Genomic DNA, 15,748 nt, shown 5'->3' on the forward strand with positions numbered 1-15,748 from the left:
CATGTGGCTTCTCAAGGTGTTTTAATCTGGCCTCTGTCCCTGGGTTCTACAGTTCTATATGCTTCTGGGTTTCTTCTTAATCTTTTGGCAACTCCCACACAATCTTTCTCTTTTACTTGACCCCTAGATGTTGAAGTTTCACAGTATTTAGTCCTAGGCCCTCTTTTCTTCTCATTATGTGATGTCTCTTAGTAGCCTCATCCATTCTAATGGCTTCGAATGCCATCTATACCGGCTGACTCCCAGTTTATATCTCCAGCCTAGACTTCTCTTCCAAGCAATAGATCTAATTTGATGCAACTGCCTACCTGACATACCTACATGAATATTTCATAGACAACTGTAATTTAACACACCCAAATCAAACTCTTGATCTTTAAAATAAATTTGCTTCATTTTTCACCTTTTGGCAAATAGTACCACCAAATACTTGCTAAATTGAGGACTGGGGAGGGATCTATCCTCAATATTCCTTCTTCTACATGCCCAAAATCCAATCCACTCCTATGTTCTAACTAAATACAAGATTCTACCCCCGAAACATTTTTTGAATCATTCACATCTCTCCATCACACTGCCACTTTTCTAGTCTGAACTACCAGTACGTTTGGCCTGAAGGACATCCTGTAAGACACCCGGACTTTTCTTTTGCCCCTCTAATCCCATTTCCATACCCTGAGTCGTTTAAGAGTCAACTGTACATTTGACTGCATGGTTCACGACAAAGTTATCACTTGATCTCAGTCAGGGGTTCAAAGGTGCTCTTCTCAATAATTGGTGCCAACCCAACTGGACATCCATCTAAGAAAAAAGTAAATCTTGACCTCTACTTCACAAAAATCAATTTCATGGTTATTACAGATTCCGAATGTAAAATATATATTAAAAAATAAAGCTTTCAGAAGACAATATAAAAGAGTATCATAATGACTTTCAGGTTTGCAAAGATTACGGACAAGTAAAGTACTGATCGCAAATGAAATAATTAAACATTGGACTCCGTATTAAGATTAAGAACTTGGATTCATCTGTTATCATTAAGACAACTGTTGTATTGAGCACCTCATTTTGAAGAGGTTTGTTATGTAGAATTAGAGAAATGAAACAATAACCAAATGCCAGAGGGGTATAAAAAGCTGTTAAACATCAATGCTCATGAGGGAAGTGCAAACTGACACCAATATGAGCTACCATTACTCTGCCTGACTTACCTTTTAAAGGACTGACAATACATATTGTTAACAAGAGTATGGAACTGGAACTCTCACACTTAGCTAGTGACAGTGTAAACTGGTACTAAAAAACCGACTGTATCTATGAAATAGACAAATAGCCTATGATTTAGAAATTACACTTCTGGGTAATATCCAAAAGAATTTAGTGATTATGTCAAATAAAAGACAAGTTTAAGAATATTCATAAAAGCTTTATTCACAACAGCCCCAAATTGGAAGTAATCCAAATGTCCATCAACAGTAGAATGGATATAATCATTGTATTACATTCCTCCAATGAAATACTACACAGCAATGCAAATGAAGTATACATATAACAACATAGATGAGGCTTACAAACACTGTTTTTTTTTTTTTAACAAACACAATGTTGAATGAAAGAAGCTATATACGAATGAGTACCTATTATATGATTCTACTGATATAATGTTCAAAAACAAGCAAAACAAAGCCAAGGTAAAGATGACAAAATAGTGGTTATTGCCGTCCATGGGTTTTGGGGAGGTCGTGAGTAACTGTCAGGAGGAAGCTTGAGGGAGGGTTCAGGGGGCTCATTACTAAGTGTGCTCATTCTGTAAAAGTTTACCAAGCTGTACCCACTATGATTTATGGACTTTCCTTTATGCATTTTGACCAATTAAAAAGTTTACCAAAAAAAAAAAGTCAATCCACACTGCTATATTTTTTGGTTAAAGACAATCTTAACCAGTTCAAATGCTCATTTTCTCTCTCCCTCTCTCCTTCCCATTGGTAAGAGGTATATTATATACTAGACTAAAATTTTAAGGGACTCTGAGTAGTAATCCTGATTACACTCCCTATTTGTCCACTGTAAGTCATTCAAATATTCTGAAACTGTATTTCTTCCAAGTAAAAAATGAAATCAAGCTATTTTCTGGGTTTTTTGTTTGTTTGTTTGTTTGTTTGTTTGTTTAAATAGGAGTACAGTTGAAAATAAGAGACCATGTGTAACACAATACATCTTTTGCTAAAATTTAACTACATTTCCATAAGACTCATCACAAGTCGAGGGAATTATTTGAATTCTCTGTCCCACATAGGTTATCTTTTTTCTTTTTTTTTTATCTTGTAAAAGATGATGGAGAGTTATTATGAAATAAATTTTTAAATCATTTTTAGAATTATAACTGCATTGTTATATATTCAGAATGGAATGGAATCCTAATGTTCTAGAATGTGTTTAGGGTTTAGGAATTATGAATATTTAAACAGATATGTAGAACAATGGAAATAGGTGTTTAATGTTCGAAGGGGAGATCATATTTGATGTTAAACTTTAATGGTGAGATATCGAGACTGGTTGCATCCAACTGCCCAGGCCCTCGCTGGCTCGGCTCCCACCCAAATCCACCTGAATCATGGAAAGTGGGTTCCCAGTTCCCATCTCTTTCTCCACTCCACAGGCCCTTCCCTGAGTTTAAAAGTAAACACAGCAAGTGTATGTTCTTCTATGAGAGGGTAAAAAATATATTTGAGTTTTTAAATTTTGTACTTTTTTTTGAACACCCAAAAAAAGTCCTAAGAATTTTTCAAGTATTAAACTACGTCTTTAGTTCTCATTTCCACTACCCTTTTGAAGGAAGCAGAATAAGTATACAAAAGAAGATTCTCTGTTTATCATCCAAAATAAGGTCAAGGATGAATACCCGCATTAATGAAATCAATTTAGACGAAAGGTTTTAAAAAAAAAATCCAAGAAGAGTACTTTGGCTTTTATATTACAAACTGTTATTAACAAGCTCATGCAGTCAAAGACCAAGAAAATGTGGAACGTGCCCTCAGTTTTCCGGAGTAAGGGAGCTCACAAATCTCAGGTCCTGTGGCTGGAAAGGGCATCCGTGTCACTTACACAGGTTTGGACACCTGCAGTTTGCACTGGGCACATATCTTCCCAAAGAACAAGAACACAGTGTGGTGTTTCAAGAGGAAGTCATCGTGTGTGCCAGACATTTGTTCGATTATCATAAAACCTCAATATTATAAATTAAAAATCGGAAAGTGACATCTGTGACATCTAAAGGAAAAATTCTCAATTAAGTCGAAAAGTAGTATACTTTTAATGAGAAACAAAACACTCTCTTTTTATGAAAGTAAAACCTGTAAAGACACGATGTCATCCATGTTTTCTTCAAGAAAAAGAAAATCGAAGCGTATTTCTGAATTTAAAAAGCCATTTTCTTCCTCTTTCTTTTCTGCATAAACTGACAGAATATTATACAAGAACTGGAAAAGTAAATAAGAAAGATTTGAATTTGCTACAGAAATGTTTTTAAATTTTTTAAAGAAATGAGAAGCTTTAAAAATTTTTCTACTCCTGAAGATAAAGAATAATCCTAATTTACTATTATTTAATTGACTATCATGAAAAGTGGAGTATTTGAATAAATTCTTCATTATTAATAAACTCCATGCCACTCAGAAAAAGTTCTTTAAATACTTATGGAAAATATCCTGAATTTTTTTTTATATTTTATTTTAATTACAAAAAAATTTATTTAGATGAGGCAACCCTTGGCTGACCTCACAGATTGCAAGGACCTTGTCAGCTTGCAATCCCTTTTTTATTTTTTATACCTACAGCACCTGGTCTTCCTAGGTGGTCTCCCATCCAAGTACTAGCCAGGCCTGACCCTGCTTAGGTTCCGAGATCTGATGGGATTGGGCTTGTTAAGGTTAGCATGAATTTTAACTGCATAATTCTCCTACCACAATCATGATCCACAAAAGATAGTAGGTATGAAATATACATTTTGTGTTCATGCTGTGTAAGTTTTTTATATGCTCTACTATTTTGTCTTAACATATTTATTTATAACCACTGGGATATCTTTGCATTAATAGTTTTATATTTTTATACCTGAGATTTTCTAAAAAGTAAGCATCTTATTCGAACTTTAGAGTCATGCTGTACATTTTCTCTTTTCATATAGCCTTTCTTACACTAAGAGGTGCTGCCAGTGAGGACTGGGAGAAAACCCTTACTTAGCACAGGCCAAACATATCAAATCCCAGATTCATCTTTCTGACACTCAGGCCCCAGAGGCAATATAAAATCAGCCAAAAAAATTTCCATTTTTTTCACTATTCTAATTTTTCCCTTTCTATATTCAAATAGGAGGCCAAGAAAGATCAGTTTTGAAACCACAGGAAATAGACAGTGTAGCTCTAGAAATAACAACTTTAATGCTTAAATGCAAACAAGTACCAGTGTTAGCCATCACCTTATTGGCAATTGATACATAAAACATTTTAAAACTTGAAATAGAGGGTGAATGGGGAAAGTTAGTCATGTGAAACTTCTAGGGAAAACAAAGGGTGAGGGATTAAAGCAGATTATGTTACTGCACTCTACATGACAAAATAATTTTGGGTTTAAAAGTAGACAGAATACTGTAATTCATTTACAGCCAGACGTGGACTTGGAACTACCAGATGACTTAATTCACAAATACTTAGGTAATCTGACCATGTGTTGTATATTTTGTAAGCACTAATCAAATAAAAACAAACAGATGTTAAATGTTCCCTACTTTTAGGTGCCCAAATATTAAAGGAAGATATGGCAATAACGAGGGTACCAATGTTAAGAACTGCTAAAACGCTAACATTAATTCACATTCATTGAGCACATTCTATGGGCCAGGTTTCATTCTAAGTTGATACTTGCCAACACACATCAACAGATTTAATTCTCACAACTCCCTGTAGGTACTATTATTATCTTCATTGTGTACATGGGGAACTGAGGCAAGTGATTTTGTTACGTGCCCAAATTCACATACCTTAGAAGCACAAAGAGTTCAAGCCTATGAATTTGGACTCCACAGCCTAACTTCTTAACCACTGCTTAAACCAAGGATTCATACAGGTGTGCTTTAGAGAATTAAGTCTTCAAAAAATAGGTAAGACTTCAAAAAGTGCACAACACACTCAATTTGGGGTAATCTTATGTCTGTTTTCTGATAGTCCAGGATGAGTTACAGACCATTTCTTCATCCCTTCATGCATTCATCAAATATTTAATGTGCTCTAATCATGCCCAATGACATATATCTATGAACAAAACAGATCAAGATTCCTGTCTCATCAGCCTTAGAATCTAGCAGTGAGGTCTAACAACAAACAATACATAAGACAAAGATGTAGAATAAAGTGGTTAAAAAAAAAAAAAGCAAAGGTGGGGGGGTACAGGAAGTGTTAGGGATTGAGTGAATGTGAGAAAGGGTGATCAGAAAAGAGTTCACTGAAAAAATGACAGTTGCATAAACACCTTTAGTAGATGAGAGGTGACAATCTCTGCGCCTTTTATTAGTAATATAAATTTCCTTATTTTAAGCTGTTCGTTGCAGCTGAAGCATGTCAATTAATACTTAACCTACCTATGGGTTTGCTGTGAAGATTAAGTGAGAAAACAGGTACAATGTACTTAGCATTGTGTTTGGCTCACGAAAAGAACTCAATGAACGCTAGCTATTATTAGCTGTTGTTTTCATGAAGTCTTGAAATCAGATATAGGAAGTATCTCTGGTCCACTTACACTGGGAGTCCAAAAAAAACCATATAACATCAGTTAGATGCCTAACAAGTAACTGATTCTGGAATCAATATATTAGACATTACAATTTTGGTCTAAAGAATAAAAATACTACTCATAACAACGTTCATCAAGAATTCAGGTTGTTGATGACATCAAAAGACTCACCAAAACAGATTCAGAAAGCCAGGTGCCCCAGACATGAGCTGGGTGACAGTAGAAGGTGTGGGGGGTGGCTTGCCTATTCAGAGGCTTCACTTTCTGGAAGTGTCATGTCTATTTTTTTGGCTACAAGGAAAGTGTTTACTTCTCCTTCTATGAACAGATGATTTTCCATAGCTCTGGGGTTTTAAAAGGTCAGTAGTGATAAAAGGCTTAGGAAGAGCTCACAAATTTTTGCTATTATAAATTTCTGTATAAAAATGTTGCTATGCAGAAGACAATCAAGCAATGCACGGAAAATATGTATTCCAGGTCCAAAAGCAGCTTATTCCAGCAAAATTTCCTCAGCTCTCTCCCTAATGATTTCAACATCCATTTTCACTCACTTCTGCAGAAGCACATTCACAGGAGTGAGTCTGAAGAACAGTAGCCTTTATAGCAGGAAGCCACTGCCCTTCCTCACCTGGAATGTTGTATGATCCTTTCTCTTTCTACGCATGGAAAAGAAAGGATCCTATTGTTAACCTAAATTCCCTTTCCTTAGAAAAGTAAAGAACACTCAGGTTGTATTCTCTTACTGGATTTTTCAGTTTCCAACCCCCAAAACTACTAAAAATCTTAAAAATCTTTGGGCCAAGCAGCCAGATGTAACATAATGTTGTGTCAGGGTACTTCGATGTCCTACTTGGCTAAATCATTTTAAATCATTTTAGATACAAAGTTCTATCCCCACGCCACAAAACCGCCAATTGCCTTGGAGCACTGTCAACAATGGTTTTATACTTTCTACACTGTTTGTAGAAAATGTACCTGAAAGTCTGAAAACAAAACCACACTTGCTCCTAATTCATTTTTATTTCTTTGATTTGGCAAAAGTTGCCTTTACTGTGTTTTCTAGTTTCCAATGAACACAAAATTGGCCTAAGGGTTTGGATGTAACTTCTTTCAGATATCACTGTTCTCAGTAAATTTCAAGAAGCTAGCCATTCTGACCACATGCATTTGTTATGTTTTCCTTCTCAAATGAATGAGTTAACAAGAAGTGCTTTATCGTAGCCATCTGAGAAGGTTACGGAATTAGAGTCTCTATAGCTGTTTAACAAACAGGACTTGATTTCTGGAATATTTCAGGATGCCAAGTTCAGGCACGATGTTACAAGAAGTCTCTTTCCAATCTTGGAATTCTCAGTTTTTAAATCAATATCAGAATGGTTTTGAAAATGAGAACAGAAGCTTTTGATCACGTACTCCATCTGGGGTATTATTGTGAAAAGTCAGAAATAAACAACATTCAGGGGAGGAAATAGAGGAGTAGAATATAGAATGAAAATGAAAGGTTAGGATTTTTCCTTTCTGATGAAAAACAGGTAGTTCCTAAATGTCTGATTTGTAAAAACAGGTTTTTTTAAAGAGCAGTTTTAGATTCACAGTAAAATTTCACAGAAAGTTCTCTATTCTGCTCCCCCAACCCTGTCCCCTGAAACCCCCGCCTCTACCCCCAGCTTCCCTCACTCTCAACATTCCGGAAGCAAAGCAACCGTGGTGCATTTGTTATAACTGATGAACCTACACTGACATGTCATTATCATCCGTCCGTAGTTTACATTAGGGTTTGCTCTTGCTGCTGTACTCTGAAATTTTATCCCGTCTAGACAACAGAATTCATGTTGGCCATAGGAAAAAGGCCCTTAGCAGACAATCTATGTCTTCTTGTCTATTTGTTGACAGGTTATTATCACTTAGCTAGTGGATGACCAGTTTGAAAAAGAAAGGCACTTAAGATGGCTTCATTTGTTACTCAGACACAAAACTGTGGTGTTTCTTTCATAACCCTGCATTAGAGAAGCGGAATGGCCAGTTCCGACCGCCCCCGCTAGGATCATAACAGTTTCCCATTCCTTGCTCCAGCCCTCAGATCCCCCTCACTCTGCTCTATTTTTTTTTTATATAGGGTTTATCACTTTCTAGACTATTACATAGTTTACTTATTAGTTTATTGCCTTTGAGAAAGTGGGATCATATTTTTGTTGTTCACTGACACAGTCCCAGTATGTAGAAAAGTGGCTGGCAGACAGTATATAAACTTAATACTTGTCAAATGAATGAATGAATGAATGAAGATGCTTTCTAAAAGACGGGGCTTTAAGGAGTGATTTTGGTCATGGTTTGGAATCCTAATTAGCCATGAATAACCAGGTTCTGTAAGCCAATAGTGCTCCCTCTGTGTTGCTGGGCTCCTTTGAGGTCCCTGCTGGACCAGTGTGGCCATTCTGTTGTGTGAACAGGCTGGAAAGCACACTGAGGTCTAGAGATGTCTGATGTCCCCAATTCCACTTGTCATGCAAGCTCTCACTCAGCCTAGACGCCCCACTGGGAGAGCACAGCTGGCCCTGGCTGAGAGCAGCGTGCAAAGAGGCACCTGAAGGGAGTGACACAACGTCAGAGACCAGCGGGCATTTCTCCATGGGGGTCAGGGGACAGATGCGGTGACACCTAGAAATCCAACCGTCACAAGTTTCCCTATACTTCTCCTACTCACACACATTCTTGTTGATGATGAAGAAATCAGATCCAGAATCACCTTCTAAAAGGGAGGATAAATCCTTTTCATATGAATTAAAATGCCAAAATAAAATGAGACGAAATAAAAGAACAACAGAACTGTAATTTTTTTTTTTTTTTTAACAAATAGGTATGACAAATTTGGATATAAAATAGTGAGCTGAGTAAGAGAAGTTGAAAGTGTCCTTTGCTTTCTCACACAAGATAGAGGCTCTGGCCAGAGGACTCAAAGAAGGTGGCAGGAAGAAGTGAACCACAGTTATGAGAAGAAAGGAAAGAGCATACAAAAGAGGAAGTCAGCCAAAAGGATCCTGTTCTGATGTCCAGGTGTGGGACTTGAAGAGAAAAACATTATACATGGCATTTATTTATATCCATAAAGTATAACTATGTTACATTATTTAAATACAAAAACCATTTTCTATAGGTACAATGTAATATTTATCCCCAATTCCCCTCCTGGAACACAGGCTCCATGTGGACAAGAACTGTGTGTGTTTTTTCCTCGCGGTGAGGAGCACAAAATGGTACTCTACGTATTTGCTGAGTAAATGAAAAAGCGAATAAAATAGCTGCTCACCCCCACTAAGTTCCCACCCCACTCCAGTTGAACTTCAAATAACACAGCTGTTCCTTATCTCATGTGAGAGAAGCAAGGTGTTTCTATTCCCTCCTCCAGGTACGTGTCCCAGAGCACAACACAGAGAAGAATGGAGCCAGTGCTGCTGTTTTTATTTCTATAGAACCTGCCATGCTACTTGATACTTGAGATAGTTTATACTGACAGACTGCCTCTTCGTTGTGGTTCAATAACTGTGGCCAGATGCTGACAACTCTCCAAGCCAGAGGAAATCAGGGAAGGGCCCTCCTTCCCTCCTCTGGGTGGGATTCATTTAGCTCTGCTTAGAGCAGGGTGCACCAGCCCTAGAGCCAACATGGCTTCAACTGCTTTAACCGGAAGTTCAGAAGCCTAAGTAAGAGCACCAGTCACTTTCTCAATGTTAATTCAAGTACAGTAAGTCCTCACTTAACACTGACGATACATTCTACTGACTCAAAGTGAAAGGACATATAATGAAACCAATGTCACTGTATGTTGATTGATATAACCAAGAGTTGAGTTCCTATGGCGTCAACAATGTAACAAAATGACACTGAACAAAATAACGTTATTCAAGGACCTACTGTACTATGCACATAAGCTCCAGAGCTAAATGTCAATCACATGGGCTGGCTTCACCCTATACCGCAGCCAGGGGTAGAATCAGGACATAATGCTACTGACACAAGTTTCGGTCCAACAAAAGGAAATTTGGATCAGTTTAATATCCTGGATTAAGCCCATAATAAATGAAAGCCTTGCAGAGCTTATTCTAGAAAGGGAATAATAATTAGAAAGATTTCTAGTTAGACTGCCATATATCAGCATAATATCCTAAATTATCTATTTTATTATTTGTAAAATTGTTCAGTTTCTGGAGCAAATAAAAATGGACCAAGCGTCACATAGAGTATACCAAGGTAGAGTAATTCACAAAGCACAGTAGTTTTCTAAAAACTCATTTTTAAATTCAAGTCTTTGCCAAGTAAATTCCTAACAAAATTAGAACTGCAACTAAATTAAAGTGATTCTATAACTCTCAGGTTACAGAAATCAGTATTTAAAAAGATACAGAATTAAAAAAAATTCATAAGTGCAAAAGAAAAAAATATATTTATATGAGTAGATTCTTCTGGAAAACCAGTTTTGACAAGGGAACTTCTCTATTATATGGTGACTTATTCTTTCTGAACATGGTTTTTGCATGGCACTACTACTGGCAGTTATAATTGGGAACATTTTTCAGGGAAGGAAGCCCTTACCAGCCATGACTTTGAGCTAACTGAAGAGGCAAACCTGCATCTTTCTGGAATGCAGAAAAATGTGCATTCTGCGAATTGGTTCCATCAGTGACTCAGACGCTGTGACCTCTCCAGAAGAATGTACGTATTCATACAGTGTCTTTCTTAAGAGCCCCGGTCTCAGAGCTCTAAGCAAAAAATTAACATAAAACTCGAACCACGGAAACATGGAGTCCTTGTAAATCTCTCATGGCCACCTTTTTATGATGTTTTTCTCCATTTCCCAACTTTTGATCGCTTCCAAACTCCTCCAAAAGCTGCTTGCTCAAACCACACCCTGCACTATCTCTTTTACACTTGAAGCCAAATCTGGCATCAATGTTTTGTCTGCTCAGCAGGAGAGTAATTTCAACAATCTCCTGCTTTTTATAAGATCAGTTTATTCTTCCCAATATGATAATTAGTTTCAGATGAACCTGGTCGCTGTTTCCCGGCCTGGTTCCACAGTGGTATGAGCAAGGAGAGCAGATACTTCCTGTTGCACTATTTTTCAGAGCAAAAAATTGGGTACTACCATAGGCCCAGAACAGAACCATCAGAATTTCTTTCTTTAAAACATAGATAGCTGTTTTTCCTGCCTCCTCAGAGTTTAGGACTTTCAATTTGTCCCAAAGTTGCTGAATGGGTTTTGATAACCTAGATTCTCAAAGAGATGGATTGAAATTATGATCCTGGATATTTTCTCAGTTTACTTTTAAAAAGGTTCAGATGAACTATTCCTCAATTTATCAAACTATAATGTCATCAAGAACATAAATCTTATGAATATAACCAGTGCTGTAACCCTGCAGACATACAGAGGTTGCAAACAGGAAGCCAACAGTGTTATCTTAACTTAATTAGCTTTAGGGAATAATAAATACTGACAGGTAAGAAAATATACTGGCTTCAAGCTAAGGATATTAGAGGAGTAACTCTGAAAATCTCTGCTGACAATGGTGCAGAGAAATCAGGCAAGACATTATTTTTATAAACAGAATGATGGAGATGATCTAGATGAAGCATAATCAAAACAGTCGCCGTCTCAAGTTACACCCAGGAGGTTGCCACAGTTTTCCTTTAGGTCTCCCATATGCACCTAAATCATCACCTCCTGTGCATTTTGACTCATTAATTCAGTACCAGATGGTGAGTATTTTCACCATCATAACCTCAAGTTATCCTATATATAAATCTCAGCATCTCTGAACTATGATTCTGGTTGGAGTCACCTTGATGCATATACGCTTGGAGACCTTAAGTTGTGAGTATCTCTTAGTGTCTTAGAGTCTTCACCTGTTTAAATAGAAAGCAATCTCCTCTCTGCTTATCACGTAATAACAACATGATCTCTTATGGTTTATCTTACCTTGACACGTACGGCCATCTGCAGAGATTGTGAAACCCTGTTCACAGACACAGTGAAAAGAACCATCTGTGTTTAGACACTCTCCATGAGGACCACAGAGTCCAGGCTGCTCACATTCATTTATATCTGGAATTGAAAAGAGATTTCCATATACTTGAAAAAAAATGTTTTGTTTTTCTATGATATCAAATGTACAGTAAAAAAATCTATTACAAAATTGTCAGACACATATTTCGCGGCACCATCTGTACTACACCATCTGTACATATTCCAGACCAACCATAAGACAAGCTGGACTTCCATGAGAGAGAAACTAGGTTGAATCATATGAAATAGCCATTTCATATGATTCAAAAAGTTCAACCATTTCGACCTACCAAAAAAAGCAATTACATAGGTTCAACCCAAAGCTATCCTTATTTTAGACAAAGTAGAAGCTTGAGGAACAGTCTAATGGGATCAACAACCCCTCTGAGAAATATTCATCCTCAGTGAGAAAACTATGTCCTCCTATCCTCTCTGACTGCCATGTACACAACTCTGTTGTGGCCCATATACCCTGTCGCATCCATGCCTACTGTTCCCTAGGGTGTGAACTTCTGAAGAGCAAGGATAGGCTCATCTCATTTACAGTGTTTGGTTCATAAACTACATTTCACAAATGTCTGCTGACTATATTAATGAAACAGACTCCAATCTATATTTCATTGAAAATGGATTTAAAAAATACAAGAGAAAGGACTCACAGACCAGAGAAGTCTAAAAATTCCTATTGTTTGCATAGCTTAGTGATAAAATAGGTGAATGCGGTCAAATGCTTAGCACGGTACCTAACACACTAAGGATCGAAAAGTGGTAGCTGCTATTGTCCCAACTCGTGAGCAAACCATGCTGAGGTTACACTGTGCTGACCATCTTACACGCTGCTTGTTCTCAGGGAAGAGTGACTATGCTCCCCGTGGCCAGAGTCAAAATGCGCCCCTGAACACTGATAAAGCATGAAGGTTTTGGTGTAAGTTTGGTGATCCTTCAAGGCAGTCCCAAGTGTACTGGCTAAGAGCACCCAACCTGACAACATAAACAATCCTGGAGAATGGCTCATTTGTTCACACCGGTGCTAACACATGCAACTGTTTATTTTACACTGTGTTTTCATTCTTTCTACTCTTCTATGTCCCTTACTATATTGATTTCACCTTGAGAAGTGCATATTTTAACTCTGAGTTTCCAGCTTCTAATACAGCACATTAACTGTGTATTATAAATGTTTGTCCACAAAATTTCATAGTTATGTTCATATTCTACTAACTGAACAGTGACTGGCTAAGGTTCTCTTAGTTAAATGTGGTCATAAAACTATCACAGGTCCTCAGCACCATATAGGTGAGCAGTCCTACTAAGGCCATTTTCCTACCTTCCTGAAGTCTCTTAGACCATCCATTCTCTCTTACTAAAAAGGTTCTCGATACACCCTCTTAGAAACCCATCTTTAACTCAGTTAAAAACATTTATGAATGCTTCCTATGGGAATGCCAAATAGGATGGGGCTCTTACCATTATGAAGCTCACCATATAATAGAGAAGGCATGAACCAGCATGAATAACTACACAGCTATGAGCCTTTCCTAGTGATTTCTAGAACATTCAAAGCCACCAATACGGCAGTTCTCTTCCACAAGAAAGTCATTCCTTTCCCAGCACCCAGGATCTCCTGGGGCTGTTCTTTTTACACTGTTGATCTCATTGTGCAACAGGAATTCTGGCAATATCATTGATTTATCCATCTCTCTGTATTAATCCTGAACTCTTTATCCTTCCAGCTGCCATATAATTCAGACTAGCTGGCCTATTCATTGCTAAATCAAAATAATAAGCCAAGCAGGAATTACTCATTTTCTTAAAAATCCTTCCATTCTTGTTCTTGTCATTAATTTTAAAATATTTCAAGGAAGAGAAATAAATCATTTTCTACTTAACTATTTCTCAAAATGATTTAACACTGAAAAATTCACTGCTTTTGCAAAAATCTCTGATATCTTTCATTTTTGCTCTCTATTGACAATACCTTAGATTGGTAATCTCTTTTGAACTCTGACCTTCTCTTAGCCTTTAGTTCCATTCTTTCTTTCCAACCTGTTGCCTAGAGTTACTTCTATCTGGGCAAAAGGGAGCCACAAAGTCCTACCGGTCTAGCAATCAAGCCCAAGGTCCATATTCACTTTGCGAAGCTCTAGAGGCTGTCCTGTGCCTCAATGTGTCCCTTTAAAAGCTGTCTGCTTTGCAACGTCTCACAGGGTACAATGTGCATAAAGTTCTGGCTTCAAGAGAAGTCACTGATTAACAAATAATTATATAAAGAGTTTGATGACAGGAACTGAAAACGAATTCCCAGACTTTTTTCCAGGAAACCGCTAAGAAAGAACAACATGAATATCTGGAACTAGAGAAACATATGCATTCAATTTGGGTTGTACTTATTGAGGCATTTCTAAACTATGCTGCTAGTAACTCAGCTGAAAGCCAGACTATATTTAAGTTGGGTTTCTTTCATGGGTCCGAGATTCCACAGAAATTCACAATTTGGCATGTGTAAGTCAAAACGTGAAACCGGAGTGTGCTCTGAATCTCAAATGCATGCTGCCACATTCCTAAAGACATGATTAACATGGAATTTCCATACTGTCTGTATAGCATCACTAATTTTGCTGGGGGAAGAGACTCTTAAACATATTTCCATTGAAAAATGCCTTACTGATTGGGAACTTTCTTCACATCATTAGGTAAGGTTTAAAGTTTACGCCTATCACATGTTGTTATTCAAACACATCCCTTGGTCATTAGCATTGTTTCATCAATTACATCTTCAGCATTAAAACAAACTGAAATCTACACCAATCTACAGAAACATAGCAAAAAAAGATGATTCAAAACAAGATAGGTGTCCATGCCATCATAAACAACCTCTGACAGAAGACAGTGGGTGACAGAGCAGATTCATACATGATGTTATTAAACGGTACTAAACCTGCTTTGGGAATACTTTTTATTTATTGGGATTTAAATTTTTTAAAGCAGACATATTAATTTATTCTGAAGAGCAAGACTCACCAATGCAGTCATGAAGTCAACTTAGTAATGATAAATCAATAAAGCATCATATATAGGGAGCAGTCACATATTTGAGAGTTGATATCAAATCACAAAAAAATTAAAGTACTGAGAGAAGATAGTTGCACTATTAATGAATCAGATGACTAAATTAGTTTCTTGTGATTTAACTCTAGATGGTTAACAAAATTTGCAATATCAAATCATGGTCCATTTATGCAAAGACTTGGTTTTGCCTCTATTTGGTTGAAAAAAACAAAAACAAAAACAAAAAAAACTATGACAAAGGAGATACAAGAAAATATTGCTTTTAAGCCAAAAAGTCTGTAATAAAAACAGGATTCAGATTGTATGTTTGTTTGGGGGCATCTCTTGGCATTTTTATAAAAATCAAGATGCATTTTATTAAGATGTAAAAGTCCCAAAATAGATATTCTCACATAAATTTATAATTCAAATGTTCCTTCGCTACTGCATAAATCCAAGTACATTTCAATTCTGCACTGGAAATACTGAAAATCTTAAATTGACCTTATTGAATCACGATGGCAAATATATGATCTCAAATGAGGTATGCAGTACTGTATTTAGATCTTGGGATCAGTAAGGGAATTAATATTAAAATATCTCGAGGCAAAGGCCCATGTCTTTTGCATCTCAGTGATACACAGAAAGGTATGGATAATGATATGCATTTAGGGTATAAAGGTACTCTTTAATACCCTGTCGTAAAGAGTAGACACCATCTTCTCTTTCAAGAGTACTGTTATCTGGGACATGGGAAAGGAGATATAGTTTATGACAATCTAGAATAAAAAAGTCATACATGTTCAGTAACAGTGGATAAAAAATAACTTCAACAATCCTCATTTATGT

The 15,748-nt window shown here is 36.9% G+C and overlaps 1 protein-coding gene and 1 pseudogene across 1 annotated transcript in view; both read right to left on the minus strand.

The window, feature by feature from the left end:
- LTBP1 (latent transforming growth factor beta binding protein 1) overlaps positions 1-15,748 on the minus strand; it is a 345,549-nt gene that overhangs the window by 52,911 nt on the left and 276,890 nt on the right. Inside the window, 1 exon segment of the mRNA XM_039887438.1 lies at positions 11,765-11,890. Within this exon segment, the coding sequence (XP_039743372.1) occupies positions 11,765-11,890 (126 nt within the window).
- LOC120622621 (uncharacterized) lies at positions 3,828-3,946 on the minus strand (annotated as a pseudogene).

The sequence above is a fragment of the Pteropus medius genome, unplaced genomic scaffold, assembly GCF_902729225.1.
Source record: "Pteropus medius unplaced genomic scaffold, Ma_sr-lr_union100, whole genome shotgun sequence".
NCBI classification, from domain to species: Eukaryota; Metazoa; Chordata; class Mammalia; order Chiroptera; family Pteropodidae; genus Pteropus; species Pteropus medius.